At 40.0% G+C, this 18,518-nt stretch overlaps 1 protein-coding gene across 3 annotated transcripts in view; it reads right to left on the bottom strand.

The window, feature by feature from the left end:
• Nucleotides 1-18,518, bottom strand: part of cadm1b (cell adhesion molecule 1b) — a 166,687-nt gene that overhangs the window by 2,899 nt on the left and 145,270 nt on the right. For 2 of the 3 annotated variants that reach the window (XM_035622707.2, XM_035622708.2), the window contains 4 exons: nt 14,935-15,093; nt 13,394-13,490; nt 12,938-13,110; nt 7,477-7,527 (listed from right to left, as the gene is read on the bottom strand). In XM_035622707.2, coding sequence (XP_035478600.1) covers nt 7,477-7,527; nt 12,938-13,110; nt 13,394-13,490; nt 14,935-15,093 — 480 coding nt within the window. The remainder of the gene's footprint in view (nt 1-7,476; nt 7,528-12,937; nt 13,111-13,393; nt 13,491-14,934; nt 15,094-18,518) is intronic. The other variant, XM_035622709.2, reaches the window with a different exon arrangement.

Here is an 18,518-nt window from a genome sequence, read left to right as displayed (position 1 = left end):
GGTCACAAGAGGTACTTGAGAAAGCAGTTATGTAAAACAATGTTTTCTATATGGTGATGACATGGAGAAAACAATGATAATGTTATATAAGGGGCATTTTTAACAGAAAGTCTGCTTCACAATCGCAGGCGTCTTGTTTTATTAACATCTGAAACCAATGTGCCGTTTGACACGATTTTAACTTAACAGCAGGGGAAATCATCTGCTCAGTAGCAATGCGAACATCCCACATCCCACATCCCACAAACACCTGAGTATAATGAACTATCTGAGCTGTTACCTTCATATTTGCTCAAGATTGAAATTCAAGATAATCATTTGTCATATTCAACATTTCATATGTCAATATTACAGAGTCTTGTGAAAACATGCTTCTGACTGGAATATGGCAAATGTAAGTTGCAGTGTTTTGGGGCTCGGCCCATGTGAGGGAATTTGTGTTTATTATTATAATATCATTTCATCAGTGTTTTCTAGCAATACATAATGATAATTAAACAAATTAAAGCATCAGACAAATTATTAATTCGTAAAAATAGATTGTATGGCCCCAGAATGCATTGAACAGCCTCTTGTGTGCAATCCACTGTTTCAACAATCTGCTACAAGAAAACATTTTACAACTAAAATTACTGCCACGAGAAAACAAAACTGTGAATTATATTGAAGACTCCTGATACCTTTTACGGTCTTTGTGGGGAAAGCGAATTAAATGCGTTTAAGACATTTCAATACAAACCCTGACTAAACCCTCTCTATGAGATGTGGCAGAAAGCTTCAGAAAACTATGGCTTGATAAAAATATCTTGTCAAAAATTATTCTCTTTTGTAAATCTATTGCATTCATAAACTGCATGTACCCTAAAGCTTTAAAATGTCCTTCATCCATTCTCTCTCTCTCTCTCTCTCTCTCTCTCTCTCTCACACACTCTCACACACACACACACACACACACACACACACACACAGATCAGATCTCACTGAGCCTTCATTCCTACACGATCCCAACAAAGACAAAGTAGTTTAGATTCAGTGATAATGATAAAGAGGCAACAAATATTTTTGTGTAGATCAGTAGAATCATTAGGGTTATGTCTATTGTAACATCACTCTAACTGTGTACCTGGAGGTAAAGTCAGAGTTAACAGAGCGAGTTGATAGCCGGCTTCATGATACTGGTTTTCAAAGTGGGGCAGTGTTAAGTTCAGTGAAGCCAGGTAACACAAAGCAGGCGAGATTAAGATTGAATGGCTTCATGGTGCAGGCCCCAGGTTCAGCTGAAACGGCAACTCTGTGTGCAGTTGTTCTGGACCATCATTTTGTAAAACTGTTCATGTTATTTTGTCCACTATCTGTATTTGGGAATCAGAGTGAAAAGGGAGGTTTAGGCTCAACAAGAGGCATTTTTTCTATTTACCAAACATCATATTCCATCACAACCAGTCCTCCTCCTTCCTGTGTAAATTAGTTTGTCATTCACACATCCAGGGATCAAGAGCGCAATCCCCCCGCGGCCTGCCATGTTCAATATATATGCATTCATAATACTACGAGGTGCTTAGAATAGAAACCTCCAAATGACAGGCAGTGTTATTACAGCGGCCTTTGTGGCCCCACACTTGAAATAAGTAGAATTTGATTAGGTCTGTGATGTAGCTGGTGTCCATAACGCTAGCACAGCTCTGCTCACGGGTCGATCAGGGAGTGCTGACATGCCCACACCGGCGTCCTGACAGGATGTGCACAGCCGTGGGGATTTATGGGGGAATAAAGAGGATTTGCAACTGATGCCCATGTCTGCGTGCTGGGGAAATCTGCTCCACTGAACTCCCAGTGCCACATGCTTTACAGTCGCACCTTGCAGTCTCTGTACTGGAAAGTCTAATTGCCACTCTGGCCAGTAAGGGTGCGTCCTGTCAGACTTATCTGTCAGCCTGGAGATCAGAGCTGCGAGCTTGTCACCAGGCTGATTACACAGAACATAATTTCAGTTTTACCAGCTTTTCTTCTTTTAATAGATTTTTCTGTTCACAGAACACGGCATATCAGGCACACACGCACGCACGCACGCACGCACGCACGCACACGCACGCACACACACACACATGCACTATCCCAACACACACACACACACACACAAACACATTGCAATTTATAGATGTAATTACATGGACATAATTGAAACAATGACTCTCTTGCATTGATAGAGCAAAGCTTTTACTTGCACAGAATAGACTCGCACACTGACCCTTTTGTGGACAGTAGCTGGACAAAGTGGCTCTGCTGCGGAATCAACTTAAGTTCCGTCAATAGACATTTTGTAGCATTGAACTGCCAACATCCGTGGCTTAACATAATGAGATGAGCATACATCTCCGCCAAATCATTTTCCGTATTGCTGCTTTAGCAGAACATCAACAGAGCACAATAATGTCCTTGGTTGAATCCCAAGCCGCTGCTTGCCCACTAAATATGTTTCCAGAGTCCTTTGTACCACCCCAAACAATGATTTGAAGATGTACAAACCCAGTTGTGACATTTAAAAGACGCCCTGATATACAATTGAAGGTCTGACTAAATAATATTTTGGCAAATGAATGGAAAATGTGGAGAGAATTTGAACTGGATGACTGTTTATTGTATCTTTTGAGATTGGCAAAATTCTCCATACAAAAGTGGCGAGCCGCCATCTCCACTTCATACTCCCTCTTCAACATGTTTTTCTTCGAAAAGAGATCAAGGTGAAGGAGACGTGTGACAAAATAACAGAAATAAGTAACCCTAACCCTAACCCTATGCTGCAAAAGTACACCTTATCATGATTTGAGTTCATTGGCACATAATATTCAATCTCCAAACCCTAATGTGATAAGGAGAGCTCCCATTACCATTTACAACTGCTCCAAGGCCCCCCCAATGAAACACTCTTTTAACTTCAGGGTGGGCTGCCATTACAAACCTATTCCCTGGAGACCAATTAAAATGGACAATTATAATATTTTCTTTCTTTAATAACGATTTAAAGGAAAGGAAAAAAGGCGGAAGGTCGAAAAATAAAATCACAATTTCAAGTATATTAAGAGTAAACAAATGTGAGGAAAAACATAATTAGCATTTCAAAATGTTACTTTTATTTTTCCATTGAAATACTTCAAAGACAAATGATACATTTGAGGGTTAAAACAGCGCTGCTAGATGTTTATTGACTAATTTTGTCAAATACTAAATGCACTTGGAACAGTCTTTGTGGAAGTCAATAGTGTACATGGAGCTGAGGCTTGAATCTTGAGACTAAACAGCAGTGGAAACCTGCCAACACCTAACATGTACCAGTCCGGAGGGAGGAGACGGTAGACAAAGCATTTCATGAAAACCTGCCAGAAATGGATTCCTAAAATGCCATCTGATGCAAAATCATACGATTTCCTTCCTTTGAAATTAAAAAAAACCAACTTGTGTTTGTTAGAACAAAGACATCGGAATAACCATGAAGTGATGTATGTTTTTTGTGCACCGTGTTTTAAAGTCATGATGATCTACAAATCCCTGACAGCTTAACCAAGCAAGCAATAAAACTTAATTGTGGTTAGTAGTATTATAAAGTCTAACGGGTGCAGTACGAATATCAGACTCAGGTTCATGTATAGTGTAATGTTTGATTGCAAAGCTCTCATCGGTAGTTATTTTACACCGTAGTACTATCCATAAACCAGAAGGCTGTTAACCTCAGAAAACGTTGTTTAACCCAACAGACTCTGAAGCCTCTTTAATGTTTACAGTTTTTATTTTCCTTTGGAAAAGAGTGAAGGTTTGGTTTCAGAGGTTCTGGGACACATTGAGGTAAAATAATAACAACACCACAGGCATTTGAATGAAGAGAGCAAAACACAAATTACCCACAAACTGGTTATTGTGTTTTCCATTAGAATGAAATGCGATGTAAACTTTTGTATTGTGGCCGTTTACTTTTCTAGTTTCCTGACACTTTCTCATGTCTTATTTGTATTTCATTTACAAAGAGCGCGCCCTTAAAATACACATTAAATGTTGTTGATAATCATAGTTCAGAGAACATTTGAGCCCTGAGTAGTGTCTGCAGGTATTAATTTCAGGTTGCATAATGTCACACCACAAGAAATAAGGTAAAAGCTGTCGTTTCTTGTTAAAGTTATTGCTTTTGGCACAAAGAGACACAAACTATAAAAATGAGAGGGACAAAAAAGTATGTAAATCTTACTTTAGCATGTTAAACAACAATTTACCCTGGACTGTGGATCTGTGGAAACACAGGTTCTTTCCGATCAAGCCATCAACATTATTCCCTGCTCATTTGTCTTTCCTCTGGCTCCTCTCTAAAAGCCGGGGGAGAGGGGGGTTATTGAAGGCTTAGCCGGGATATGATGTCCCTGCATTGCATTGAATTGGATCATCTCTGAGCATCTGACGAGCTGGAGCATTATTGCCACAGACTCCCTTTATTCCTTCAGAGCTGGGGATTCTGGGTAAACTCTACCCTCTGCCCAAAAGAAATGCAACCACACAAAGAATTTGCGGAGCATGTTTTCTTTTCCGTGGTGCTATAACCATTTACTGTCCGTTTTGAACACATACAATACTCTGTAGAGAGTCGGATGTCTGAATGTTTGGATCACTGTGAAGGAAGGTAACATCTCTGTCAGACAAAACCGAGAGCTTTTTGTTTTATTGTAAATATTGGCAACACATTTTTTCCAGGTCCCATACTTTCCAGCTAATTTGCAGGAACCTTTGACTCAAAATGAGCTGCTATTTAGTTGTAAATTACTGGGATCTTTCAAAGGAACGCCTACACAGTTTGGTTCCAACTATAGGGGGAAATTAAAAGGGTAAAAGGAAGTAAATTATGTTGTGAAAAATAGTTAATAAACTGAGATCCGTATCCATTGGCAATGTCCTATAATTAAAAGCTGAAAATCAGCAAATTTTTAGGAAATCATGAGGAAAGGTTAAGAATATTCATTAATTCCCTTTCATGTTCTCCTTCATACTACAGAGAGAAAATAACACCCCTAATGTGGATGGTCGGCTTGTGCGGCTTAGCGAATGACAGCAACTTGAAGGATTAAAAATTCTTCCCAGTTGTGAGTAAGTAAAATACTAAAATACTAATCTGGGTGCAGCTTTGAAAATATAGCACAAAACGTGATGTTTATAGGCTGAACTGAAATCTACAAACAAATAAATTTACAAAATCTATTTGATTGAATTCCCATTAGCTGGCATGGGTCTACACATTAAACTGTCCAAATAAAACACAAATGCAATTATAAAAGCAAGGTCACACACACACACACACACACACACACACACACACACACACAAACAAGGCAACTGATCCTTATACAACAGAACCATAAATAATATCAATTAAATGATTAATTACCACCTTTGACAATTAACAAAATAAAGTCAATGAGTGTGCCAAACAAAAACATATAAATGAAAACTACTAATTACAACAATATAACCAGACAGCTAATTACTATCTATTACCCAACCATCAATGAAAGTCATGTAAATTATGACAACGTCAATCAGGAGAATGCTTATATCAGAAGATTGTTCATGATCTTCTTGTTTACATAGCTCTATGAGCAGTTTTAAATCATAATTAATTAAAAAACGATACATAATGATGCTTTTTTTTTAACTCTTCAATTTTTTGATGACGATAAGTGCAACTGTAAATTCGTTGACTGGACCTTTAAAATAAGGATCACATATAGAAGCATTTCAGTGACCTCCGGTTACAGCAGAAAATCCCAGCTGGTGGTGGCAGCACTCGCGCCAATTCACACTCTGCTTATATTGGATGAATAAGAAATCATGCTGTACACTTCCGTATTCGCGAGAAGAAAACGCTATACTGTGCTGTTATGCTGATTAAGGTAGCGCAAAGCAATCTACCACAAGCCAGCTTAGCATTGCCCCTGTGACAGGGTATTTAGAAGAGTAGTGAACTGCAAGAAAGCTCAATTACATCCTCCCAGCATGTACTGCATAAATCATGGTAAATCCTCTTTCAAGCCTGTCTTTCGGAAATTACTGGAATCTTACAGCAGAAAACACAGAGACTGTTATTCCGAGGAGAAGAGCTTAAGGAGAAAATGCAGAGTAAAGCATAGCTCTGCAAAAGCAACTTCCTGTTTGACGGGGCCACACCCAGAGAGAGTCTGAGAGCTGAAACGATGCTTAGTTCTTGCAGCACAATAAATGACACGCGGCGGCTGCTGCTGCTAAAACTGAGGCAGAAAAATAGCAGGTTTGAAGTACAACTTTCAAACATAAGGAGGCGTTTTCACAAATACAAAGGTGTAATGCACTGTCATAGTGATCACCCAGGAGACTTCACAAACATGATGACAGAGAGCTATTTATGTGACTCTTAACTCTATTTTTAATTTAAATAAAACACATTATACACAAACACACCACTGAAAAGCCAATTGTTTGATAAAATAAATCTAATAAATAATCATATCAGCCTGCCTCATTACAATATCAGAGCTTTTGATACCGTCTTACATTGAGTTTTAAACTGAATAACCTCATTTTCATGACTGCATGAGTAGCAGAACCGGTCATGACAAAAGGGCCAAATTTGCCATAGCTACCTCTAAAGCAGCTATTGATAAACCGATCTATTCTTTAAGGATAGTTTTTGTATTGAAATGTCACACTCTGGCATATCCAAATGTCAACTCCCAAGGTTGCCTCGCCATCTGTGTAGCCTTAGCGGTGCTTTTGACATAATAGCGTTTTTTTAGTTTTTTTAAATGGTTAATATTGAAATGAATTTTTGCAACAGAGATAAATCAAAGTCTGAAAATAAAAAATGTCAAAAGGTCACTCTCTGCTATAAACACTGAATGAACTGCTTTTAATTTATTTCATATGTCTCTGAGAAAATAGTTATTGATGTGTTTTTTGGCCTCTCAAAAGACTAAATGTGACTGGTATTTGTTGGGGAGATGCAAGGGGCATTATAATATGATGGATGGGCCGGTTGAGATATAGCCGCGGATGCTGATAAGATAACAGGACAGCACCGCAGAGGCTCTTTATTTTCTCAGATCAAACATGTGACTGGAAAGGGCTATGACAGGTGTCTCTGACAGCCCCGCGTTGCCTGTCCTCAATGTCACCTATCAGCAGCACTGATCTGATTAGAACTGGTCATCCACAGACTGTCTTAGCCTTAGGTACAAGTTCTTTTTCTCCCAATCACCAGATCATACATGCAGGCAGCCACGCACGCAGGCAGCCACGCAGGCACGCACTAAGGCAGCCACGCAAGCAGGCAGCCACGCAGGCACACACGCACGCACGCACGCACGCACAAACAAACAAACACACACACACACACACACACGCACACACACACACACACACACACATATGATTGCTGAGATGGACAGTAGTGGGGGCATACAGTACCTTGCGTGTTGACTGGATTGGTGGTGGGTGTGGGGATAGTAGTGGGAGCATCTAGATGAAAAGAGTAAAAAAAAAATAAAGAACATGTATAAGAAATAAAGGAATACAAGTGTAAAGGAATAGACAGAAGCTGCACTATAAAAAATCGTAACATGCACATGTTTCAGCTACTGTGGCGAGTACATTTTTAAGAGACTAAGAGAGAGTCCGTGCTGGCAGTTGTGTGACGCTGTACCTAAAGGATAGATTCTAATGTTTTCAAGTCTATCTTAGAACAACAGTCATGCGGCCATTTGAGCAAAGGTTTTTGCGAACTGTAATCATTCCTCCTGTTTCTACTGTCCCTAACAAGTCCCCTTCTCATAGCAATTTCCATGTAAGTCGGTAGCTCCCAAAGTTGATGTACTTTAAGTATGACATATTTTAATGTTGTGCTAATATAAAGAAACATTATGAATATTGTTTTAGCACAGCCTTAAAAAGATTTTCAGAGGATCAAGAACCGAATATGTTTAGTTGTCGAGATATACAAACTGGTGGACTGACCTGCAGCCTTGCTGCATGTCAACAAATTTACTCGATCATGGAAAGGTATTGCTATTTTCCTTAGTTTCTCTCAATGATAAACATCAAACTACAAATGAAACCATTCTGCTGGTCTCCTGCTGCAGCATAGCTGAGCTCATGGCAGCATCCTCAACCCCACACTGCACTGATAAGGCCTGTTGCTCACCCTCAAACAAACTAATCAGAAAAACAAAATGGAGGGCCATTCAGTTATATGACGGTGCTAAGGAGGGCTGAAAGCTTCTTCGTCAGGAGTATATATGCCCGACTCTGGTGCAGAGGAGAGCTAGCCCAAGCCCTTGCTGTGGGAGAGTCACAGCAGGGGAAATTAGCTGGCTGTCTCCATGCCTTTACTGTCTGCACTCCATCAAAAGAAAGCAGTGGGAGACCACACACTCCCAAACTAATGATAAAACATCAAGGACAGCATAATGTTGCCGCCGGGGATGGAGTGTATGACAGAGGTGGTGTTGATGGTGGTAGGGGGGTATCAGGGTATCAGGAAGAGATTCTGCTCCGACAGTATTTGAAGAGGGGGGTGGGATAGATTACCTTCCCTGTGACTGAAGGCAGTCTGATAGCTGAAATGTCAATGTCTAGGGGAGGGAAATTGGCCATTCAGCGAGGAGGGTCTTCACAAAGGCCAGGATAGGATGTGGCACATATAATATCCAGCCGAACAAGAATTCTCCATGGGCAATTTCCAGGCTGGATGACTCTGGGCTCAGCATTATGAGGGTTGAAATATGAGTGTATTTCGGAGAGGCCATATTTTCAAGGAGCGTTTGTATCAGTACAGAATTTGATATGAGGAAATTTAACCATAAAGAGGAACAATGCAGGAGAAATTGTTTATCTATGCTTGTTTAAACCTGCATGCCAAAACAACAACAGGGAAAATATTTCTGCTTTTCTTCTGCCTACTTGTTTGTCCTGCTTTAAAGTTCATTTACACTAACTATTATATAGCATTATACAAAAACACAGGGTCCTTTCAATTTATCTAATGCATTCTTAATGTAATAAGAAAAAAATCTACCAGCTGAGGTATTGAATCAGGACAGCCTTCCAAAAGAACAGCAGGACCTGTGAGTCATGTCTGCTCACATTGTGTCAAAACCTTGATAAACCCCAAATTTCCACTGGCTCGTGATTCTTTGACATCTTGTCCATGGAAGATTTATAGGTCAAAAAGTCAACTGTGGCTGAGCTGCGGTGGTAAAAGCCGCATTGTTCCCCTGCCAACAGGCAGTATGTTTGAGTTATAGCACCAGGTCACCTTTGAGAGAGAAAGGCCTCTGTCTGGCCAGCTCTTCTCCCACAACACACACTGGCACAATTCACAGCCTGCTGCAGATTCACCCTTGTGGACAACAGCATGACAAGCCTCCGTCTCAGCCTTTCGGCCAGCCTCGCACATTACCTGCACCACAATGGGAGTAGATTTTTACGTGGATTTACATTGGCCTCGCACATGTCTGGCTGTCACATTTTGAAAGGTCATTTGTCTTTTTGATGTAGGAACACCAAAAAACAAACCACCGGTAGAAGGTAACAGCAGCATGGACGAGAAGCCACGGACAGTTGGGTTTTATTCTATTAATAACACTCGGAGTATGTATCAAGAACAAAACACATTAAATCTGTTTGTTGAATGCAGTTGGTCTAACAGAAGGCATTTTTGGCAGGTATGCTATGGCTTTAAGAGTTCATGAATAAAATGGTGCTTTGGTTGACAAATATGACACTGAAGTAGTGTAAGCAGTTGTGCAAATGGTGGACGGATGAGGTTGTGAAATTCCTCTGAAAAGCTACACAAAAATAGTGTGAAGTTATGATGCTAAGACCAATATATGTTGCAGAAACACACACTAATTAAACCACAGTTGCAAGCATGATTAGTCTGGGACAACAAACCCTCATGCGGACCACAACATGATTTTGTCTGGCATTAAATCCTCCAGAAAAGAGGAGTGGGAGTCTCAGACATAATTATACGCAGTTATGAGCACCTTTTACCAATCTCCTGTGTCTCATTATAGCGAGCTGAAGTCAGAGCTTCCAACGCCCGTACACCAGAGTAAGAGTGTTTAATGGAAACCGGTAAAATATGTCGATAGTAAGTTGCTAATTGAAGGAGTCATGGCCAAAGGCACAAACACTGATAACACAGATACTATTTCAGTTACAGATGCTTTTCATTCATTCATGCAAGTGCTATGTGTGCGCATGAAGCAAATGATACATGAAGTTAACAGCACACATCATTCATGAGTTCTTAACTGCCCGAAGGCAATTCAGGGAAAACTTCCGAACTATTAGAATATTATATTATCACTTTAAAGATGTTTTTGAGAAAACCATTCAGTAAAAACCATGATCAAGTTGAATCTCAGATTCAGAGGAATCTTTGCACAACAATTAGGAATTTAGTCATGAAAGCTTGAATAAGCCTGCCTTGACTAAGCTATTTGCCGGCATATGCCGTCCTTTTGTTTGGGAGTGATCATTACTGGGCCCATTGGGAACAAGTAGATGTCATCATCTGCCTGGCAGAGCACGATGATGAATAACCATGGTGGAGAGTTACGGGAGTCACAGGAAACCTATGTCACAGTTACAAAGTCACATTTTTCTAACTGGTGTGATTAAAAAAAAAATTCTCTGACGATCAACCAACAGACAGTACCTGCTGAACATCAGACACGTCGTCAGAAAAAGTTCTTTTTAGGTCATTTTTTAAGCAACTGTAAATATATTTCAGCAATGACAGACCCATGCTTCTCTGAATGCTTTGTACTGGAGAGATTTGGATTAGTGAGATCCCGCTGCGTTTGAACAGTTTATACAACATTTGTAAAACCCCACATGGTTATTCTTTGTGCCTTTTCAAAACATCAGCAACACCTATCCACTAAACCATTCGGGGGGCTGTGATGACGCATGTTTTTTCAAGTTACCTGATGTGGAAATTCAGTCCCAGGTTACCAAAACATAGTTGAAAAAAAAGGGAAAAACTGCATCCACAACAGTCCAGTTTTCTCCTCACTATGACTGATTTTTTTCCCCGCCTCTGGCCAAGACCTTGTCCCTCCATTAAAATCCTATTCATTGCTTGCTCTACAGTTGGTGTAACGGTGTTGATGTGCAAACATTTGCAAATGCATTTACTGTATTTCCTTTTGAATGCACATTCAAACATTGTTTAGACAAGAAAAAAAAAGGCAGTTTTTTGACACCGTTCATGGCTGTCAGCACGACCTCAACAAGCAGACTGAGTAGTAATCGAAACAACACCACCAGTCTAAAACCTGCAATTGGCTCTTTCACAAAATCCTCAATGAGACCATTGTCAACAGCAGCTTTGCTTTTAGCATAACACTCTGCCTCTTTGCTCCACTCCTCGCCTGATTATACTGCTTTGGCCACATGTTGGGTTTTAACATGAGTGTCGGTTTCAGTGGCCAAATCAAACATTTTCTAACAATCTGATCGATGTAGTATAATGGTGTGGTTTGTGCCCGAGAATAACCCACCAACGTTGGAATGTTAGTGTGACAATGTGTGAAAAGGAGAAATAGTAGCAGAGGTTTCAGAGGGTTACCATACATGAGTAATCATGAATAAAACGATTGCTGTGACACTATATAAAGAACGGGTTTCATTAGTTCAATCAATCCCCACCAACTTGATGATGTGCAAAAAATTGGCATAACAAATATTGTAATTACAATAATAGTCATTCTATGTAAAAACAAAAAAACCTGTTGTGTCTGTAGCCTGGATACTAAAGACTCTTTTATGTATGTATATTATATATTTTTTTTTATATATTTTAGTCACCAAGGAGAACATTTCTAATAAAAATACATCTATTTTCATCCAAAATAAAAATTACACTGGAGATGCAGGAAGTCTTACACAGCAGAGTCACCCTTTCTCCTTGTTCCGTGTATAGTCTCTAGCAGACAATGTTCTTGGGACACAGGCAGAAGCAAATTGAAACATGGGAGTGAATTACAAAATGTTCTTCTAAACAGCGGGGAACAAGCACTCCAAGGGGAGAAAGCTAAACTCGCCAACAATGGCTGCACCTGCAGCAAATTTATATCCCCCTCATCCTCATCACCCCTGCCAGCCCCCAGAAATAGGAAATTAAGGTCCGAGGACTGTGTACTTTGCTGACGTCATGTTTCATGTTAATGATTTCTAAATGATGAAGTCGTTCTCGCTTTCAACACTTCAAACAGTTGCCTCCTGCTGTTCGCCCTGTACACCTTTAAACAGGTGAGTTGTTTGCAAAGTAGTTTAAACTTTTTCAGATATTGTACAATTGGAGCCAAGTAAATTCACTGGCAGTAGCAACAGTTATTGTGTTTCTATGTATTTTATATCTATTTGATGCATTTTAGTACTAATATTTGTTATGTGGATTGTGATGTGTTAAAACAAGCTGTGTCTGCAGTGTGATAGTACAGTATATGGTTTTTTAACACGCCAGTCCAAAGTCAACAGCCACTTTATCCTCTACTTTCAAAACTGTATGGTTCAAACTCATCATCATGCATTAACAGTAGAGTGGTTCATGTCTTCAACAAAAATTCAGAGCGCTGTGGTTTTGTCATCTGCAGCCACCTTCTGTGATTAAGCTCAGCGTTCCTCTCAATAACAGCTTACATCCATATATGTTTGAATTGTGAATCTGTTTATTGCACAAATGCTGTAGTAAACCCTTATCTGTGCAATACAATCCCCTGACTGCCAAAGCTACTGTTGGCCATTAAGTCGCTAAATCTCGGTGTATCAGCAATACAGACTGAATTCTGGTGTAAAAGAGTGATGGAGGCATTCAAACATCAAGTGCAACGGAAGGTAATAGGTAGGTAATACCTACCATACACATAGAGGATGTAGTCGTCAAAGGCCTCTCCCACAGCATTGGACGCTACGCAGCGATAGGTGCCGTTGTAGGACTTGTTGAGGTTCTCGATGTAGAGATCAGAGCCAGTGACCACAGCATGAGACGGCACATCCTCGTCTACCCTCAGCCAGTTGATCTGATGGGGACTGGAGATCACAAATTCCACACATACACATCACTCAGGCAACGTCTATCTGCGCTAGAAAAATGAAATAAAGGTCAAATCTCAGATCCTCTGAGGAGGGCCATTGGCAGGGCCTGGCTAATAATATCCTTCATACAGCATGCTAACAACTGTTAACATTTTAATGGTCTCGTGAAATGTGAAAGGCATCTTGGACTGGCAGAAAAGGGATCCATTGTGATGAAAGTGTGAAACTAACGTGTGCTTTAAAGTTTTGAAGCATTTCCATCTGTGGGAACACTCACTGTGGTTTTCCTTCTGCGATACACGTCAAATCTAGACTGTCACCTTCTCTGGTTAAACCTTCAGGATATGTCACCACAATCTTCACTTCTGGTTTATCTGAAATTAAAAATGTGAGTAGAGGTGAGTTACAATGATCCCCCCCCTCACACCTGCAGCCAAAGCAAAAGTTAAATGATCACTGGGCTCTGAAGTGAAGCGCTGAGAGAAACAAACTTCAAAATGAAAGCAAAACTGCAGAGTGAGAAACATAGCGCAGGGTGAAATGATTATGCCGTGTGTGTTCAGTAGACTTTCAGTGAGTCTACATTCAGCAAAAAAAAATTTTTTTCCTCTTGTCAATGCTCGCCGAAGATTACCAAAATGTCAAGCGATTCCAGTCAAGCTTTCTCTTTTTCCTTGAAAGGTCAGACAAAACAGTTGTCTACCTGAAAAATATTAATATTCTACAAAGACTACAAAAGGGTACCATAACCTTTCTTTGATGTTTAAAAGTGTAGGGCAGCCGGTATAACCTCTTCAATCAATGCACCATTTAAAGAAGAACATTATCCGACACCTGAGTAAAAGTTTTTATTCCCTTGTGGTGACTTTATCCCACGGGCTGAGGCACTTGTATGTTGGAAAATTAGAATGACAGGATTGTATGGTTCATAGATAACATCATAACATCTTTTTGTTTCTCCCTTTGCTCATCTTAGCGGTTGTTACGTCTCTATTTGTGGTAGTTTTGTCTGTACCTATAGTTATCTTGCATCTCTGCAGTTGTACATCATTGTAGTTAAAGTATTTTGCATCTCTTTGCTGTCTTTTTGTGTTTTCCCATATTCCATTTGCATCTCTGTAGTCCTTTTGTATATCTTTGTAGTTGCTCAGCGTCTCTGTATGGTCTCGTTGCAATTGTTTTGAGTCTAATTATGCCGGTTTGCGTCCCTTTATAGTTACGGTATTTGATTGACTATTCCACAAGAAATGTTTACTCAAACAGAGGCTCTGACCAATGGGCCCCCTGTGCGCAATAGGCCCATCAGTGAGCCATTCATGGTCATGAATCACGAAAGCCACATTTATAGAAAACGAGCCAAGTTAAAATATATAAGAAAAGCGGTTAAGTTGAACTCTTTATGAATCGTTTTTTTCTTTGTAATACAGTAATATCCTCATAGATCATTGGCATAAAAACTAGCTTGTATGCATTCCCTCTGACCCTCTATATTTTGACTTTCCCAAACGGCAGTAAAGGTTCTTCTACTGACAGTCAAAGGTCCCTATCTGTGTTATCAAGATGTTTGCTCTGTAATTGATCATTTATTCTATCAATAACTTTTGGCCAGTTTTCTGAGTTTTCAGATAAGAAAACTGTTGTCTAAATATGTGAATATCTTGAATAACAGTTAAGTTATTACTATTAAAAAAAGTGCCACAGCCCCAACAAAAAGTAGTTAAGCTCTCAAGTAGCTGAAGCAAGAGACAATCTCTGTTGCTGTCTATGGGGCCTTGGTCCAGTTCTAGGCTTGAATAAATACAGTCTCAGGTCACTCACATAGCACTTCCAAGTGTCTTTGAGCCAGGAGGTCCTTCACAGCTGGGTGGTCAATGATGCAGTCCACTGGTACTCCATCATCTTCTTTGGTGACAGAAAATGTTACCCGGCTGGTGACAGTAAACATCCTGTCATACGTCTCCTCAGCTGTTGTCTCTCCTAGAAAAAATCATCACAAGCGTGAGTGGGAGAAAAGTTAATGGCTAAACCGTTCAAAAACAAATCCGAGCTCCTGCAGCAGGCACCGGCCTGCAATAAACACAATGAGCAAATAGTCATAGCTATTAGGAGCACATTACCTGTCAAACTCGAGAGCTTTCAAATGGCATTTACATTTAATTTACGACTCAGTGATGTGGGGGCCAAATGAGACTTTAGAGGATTCAGGTGGGCCAGAGGCCTTCATTTCTGATGAGAGCAGCGAGGAGCGGCTGGGTCATATACTGTAAGCCTGATAATGAATGCCTCTGCACCTCCAGGGCTGAGTATTGTTGGGGCTAACCCTGCAGTAATCCGCTGCCCACTAGGCCCTAGGCTGTCAGAGGGGCATTCATTTAGAGAGCATTACAATGCCACAGGGGCATCGCATTAGCCGCAGTGCTGTGTGTGATGGTTTACTCGCACCTAATGAAGTGAGGAAATAATTACAGCCCCACTCTGACCTGCAGCTCACTTCCATTTCAGCCTTGTCACAGGGGAGCCCGGCTGGACTCAGGGCAAAACACTGTTGTTCCACAGTTGATGATCACCACCACACACATATGTGGCCTCTTGATGGATATTAACCCCGTGTAACACCCACCCACCCACTCATCCACCCACCCAGGAGCTGCCTACATAAAATGTAAAGTCCTGGGATCAGTGAGTGGTCAATGCGCTAGAGGGCAATAAATTTGACCACTCTGCCAAGTGCGAAGAGAGAACAGGCTGTTTGCAAGGCACATTGACTGTTAAGTAATAACAGCAGCATAATGATAATAACAGCATGAATAAAAGGCAAGACAGAGTGATGAGAACACTAAAATAAATAGATTTTGTTTAGAAACTGTGATTATCTTGATATTTTCTTGAACACTCAGCCAGATGGCAAACATTACTGACTGGCTAACAGTCCATTTATTAACATTTGAACACATTAAAAGCCAAAATGAGTTAAGACAAATATATATCTGATTTAATATTTAATAGCGAATTAGCTAATCCCATCTTTAGTTAGAGTGTTGTGATAAGTGGTTACAGTCCCAGAACAATGGCATCTTTTTCTTGGTAAAAAACAACAACAATAGAATTTCATATGAAGAGCTCTTTTGTTGCCATGCAATCACAAAGACCCAAACACAAAAATGCGTCACATGTGTAAAGTTAACGAACGCGTCTCCATGAGCTGGGTGACGTAGAGTATGAATTTGAGGGTTGTGGTGATTAGTCATCATCCCCTCAGCCAATCACAATAATTTTCTCATGCATTGCTGTCAGAGTGCTACATCAGATAAAAAGGCTTCTTAAAATAGGAAATTAACATTGCTGTTCAGGAACTTTAGAGTGACATAATGTAAAAGTGATAGGGCTAAATCTATATGTCAACATTAGTTATATATTCTCACCATATTCTAAACACAGGGAATCTCTTGATGGAAAGTTTGCAGACACCAGTATCTTAACTGCTGGTTTTGCACAAAAAAAGATGCTTCTATACAATGTCAAGGAGATGTTAATAGCAACATTCTGCCTCATACTATCCGTCTGGAATGCAAGTCCCTTGATGTTGTGCCTCGCATTTGGCCCCTACACTAAACAAAATACCATCAAAAAAGGGACAGGCCAAACACATTTCAAGGTCAAGAAAATTGCACTTCTTCTTAAAAATTCATTTTAATATGACAACGAGTTTGTAAACTTCTCAAAGTTTTGTGTCATGGTTTGAAGATCAGACTCATATAGATGGAATAATTATCATTGTACAGGCCAAGTAACTAACGCATGTCAATTATCAGTGTCATCCAAGCCCAGATGAGGAAAACAACTGTGGATCAGGTCGTGCAAGGACTTCAATCTGAATGCAGAGGAGATTTGAGTGTTGCAGCAGAGATGTCAAATCAAACGCTCTTGTGAGCATCAACCAGCGATCAATCCTAGCGCAATCAAGCATAGCCTCTTCTCAGGGTGACATTTTCTTTCAGTCAGTTCCTCGCGCCTGCCATCGCTCTGCAGAGCAGCAACTGATCGAGCCAGTGCACTGGCATTACCATTAATAACGGCGGCTATAATTAAGATCACATAAATGCCAAAATCATACTGCATCAATATGGAATAATTATTGTGTCATTATGGAAGTGAATTTTATTTGTGTTTCACATGTGACTGTAATTACAAACTTAAAAAATTATGCTATCATTTTGAAATAGGACACCCATATGTGTATATATATATATATATATAGTTGATAAAGGTTGATAAAAACATTGATGAATTCATGACTGATGTGTCATGCTGGAGTAGGATTTCTCACAACCTTAAAGAAAAAGTTTTCTCATTATTGATTTATATCTGATCTATAATGCACTAGCAAAAGTAAACTACAAAAAAAAGTCCTTAATTACCACTTTGAAACCCTTTTATAAAGGCCTTTGTTTAGTGGTTCTTTTAAATGTGTTAATCTGCTTAAGATGGTTGATTAGTTGATTGGAAACATAAATTGGATTTATTTTGAGAAAATGTTTTTCTTTGTTTCTGATCATTTTCTCTCTCCCAGGTGATTGTCTGGTATCAGCATCATCATGGAGGTGCGCCCATGAGAGTGATGTTGACCAAAGTCTGGTGTGTTCCAACAGGCTTTGGTCAACATGTTGTGGAAAACCAAATGGGCTGAGGAGAAGGGGAAGGTTGGAAAGGAGTTGGGTTATGTTTGGTTTATTGAATGTTTGTTTATGATGTGGAGGTATACAGAGGTAAAGATTAACTACTGCACATTATGTTCTGTACATATATGCTAATTGCATTGATTTGCAGTGTTATTGCCTTTATATACAGTGTGGATGTCAGATTTTATTTTTCATTTTTCCTGGTTGTGATGGAGGGGGATCTAGGGCCCATCCACCTCAGGGGAACCAATCACTAATGGACAGCCCTAAATACAGTTGTTAATTCACCCAGGACTAATTCAGGCTGCGTAGAGATCCAATCGCTCAGACCACTTCCTGAGGTGGACTGGGATGCATGTGGCCACATTCTTTTAGCTGAGTTTATGAAAAGGCGTCATAGGCAACTACACAATTGACGTCCTCTACAGATGCTACAGATCATAATTTTGCACTTCTCCATACATTGATTTATTTGTAGCGACCGGACACTTTTTTTGTTTTTGTTTGAATGAGTAAAAACCTAATTTCATTGTAGACTTGTGCTTCATTTGCTCAGTCTGTTGTTGCCTCACTCTCTCTCTCTGTCACACAAACAAAAGCTTTGACAATGGATCCGTCTGTCATGGTTTAACTGGCTAAAAACAGCAACACATTTGGTCTTTGCGAACAGAATTGATGTGCGTGAGTTTTTGCATATAGAGCGGGGGAGTGACATTCCGTCAC

The sequence above is a fragment of the Scophthalmus maximus genome, chromosome 11, assembly GCF_022379125.1.
Source record: "Scophthalmus maximus strain ysfricsl-2021 chromosome 11, ASM2237912v1, whole genome shotgun sequence".
In the NCBI taxonomy this organism is placed as follows: domain Eukaryota; kingdom Metazoa; phylum Chordata; class Actinopteri; order Pleuronectiformes; family Scophthalmidae; genus Scophthalmus; species Scophthalmus maximus.
This window is presented reverse-complemented; position numbering and strand designations above follow the sequence as displayed.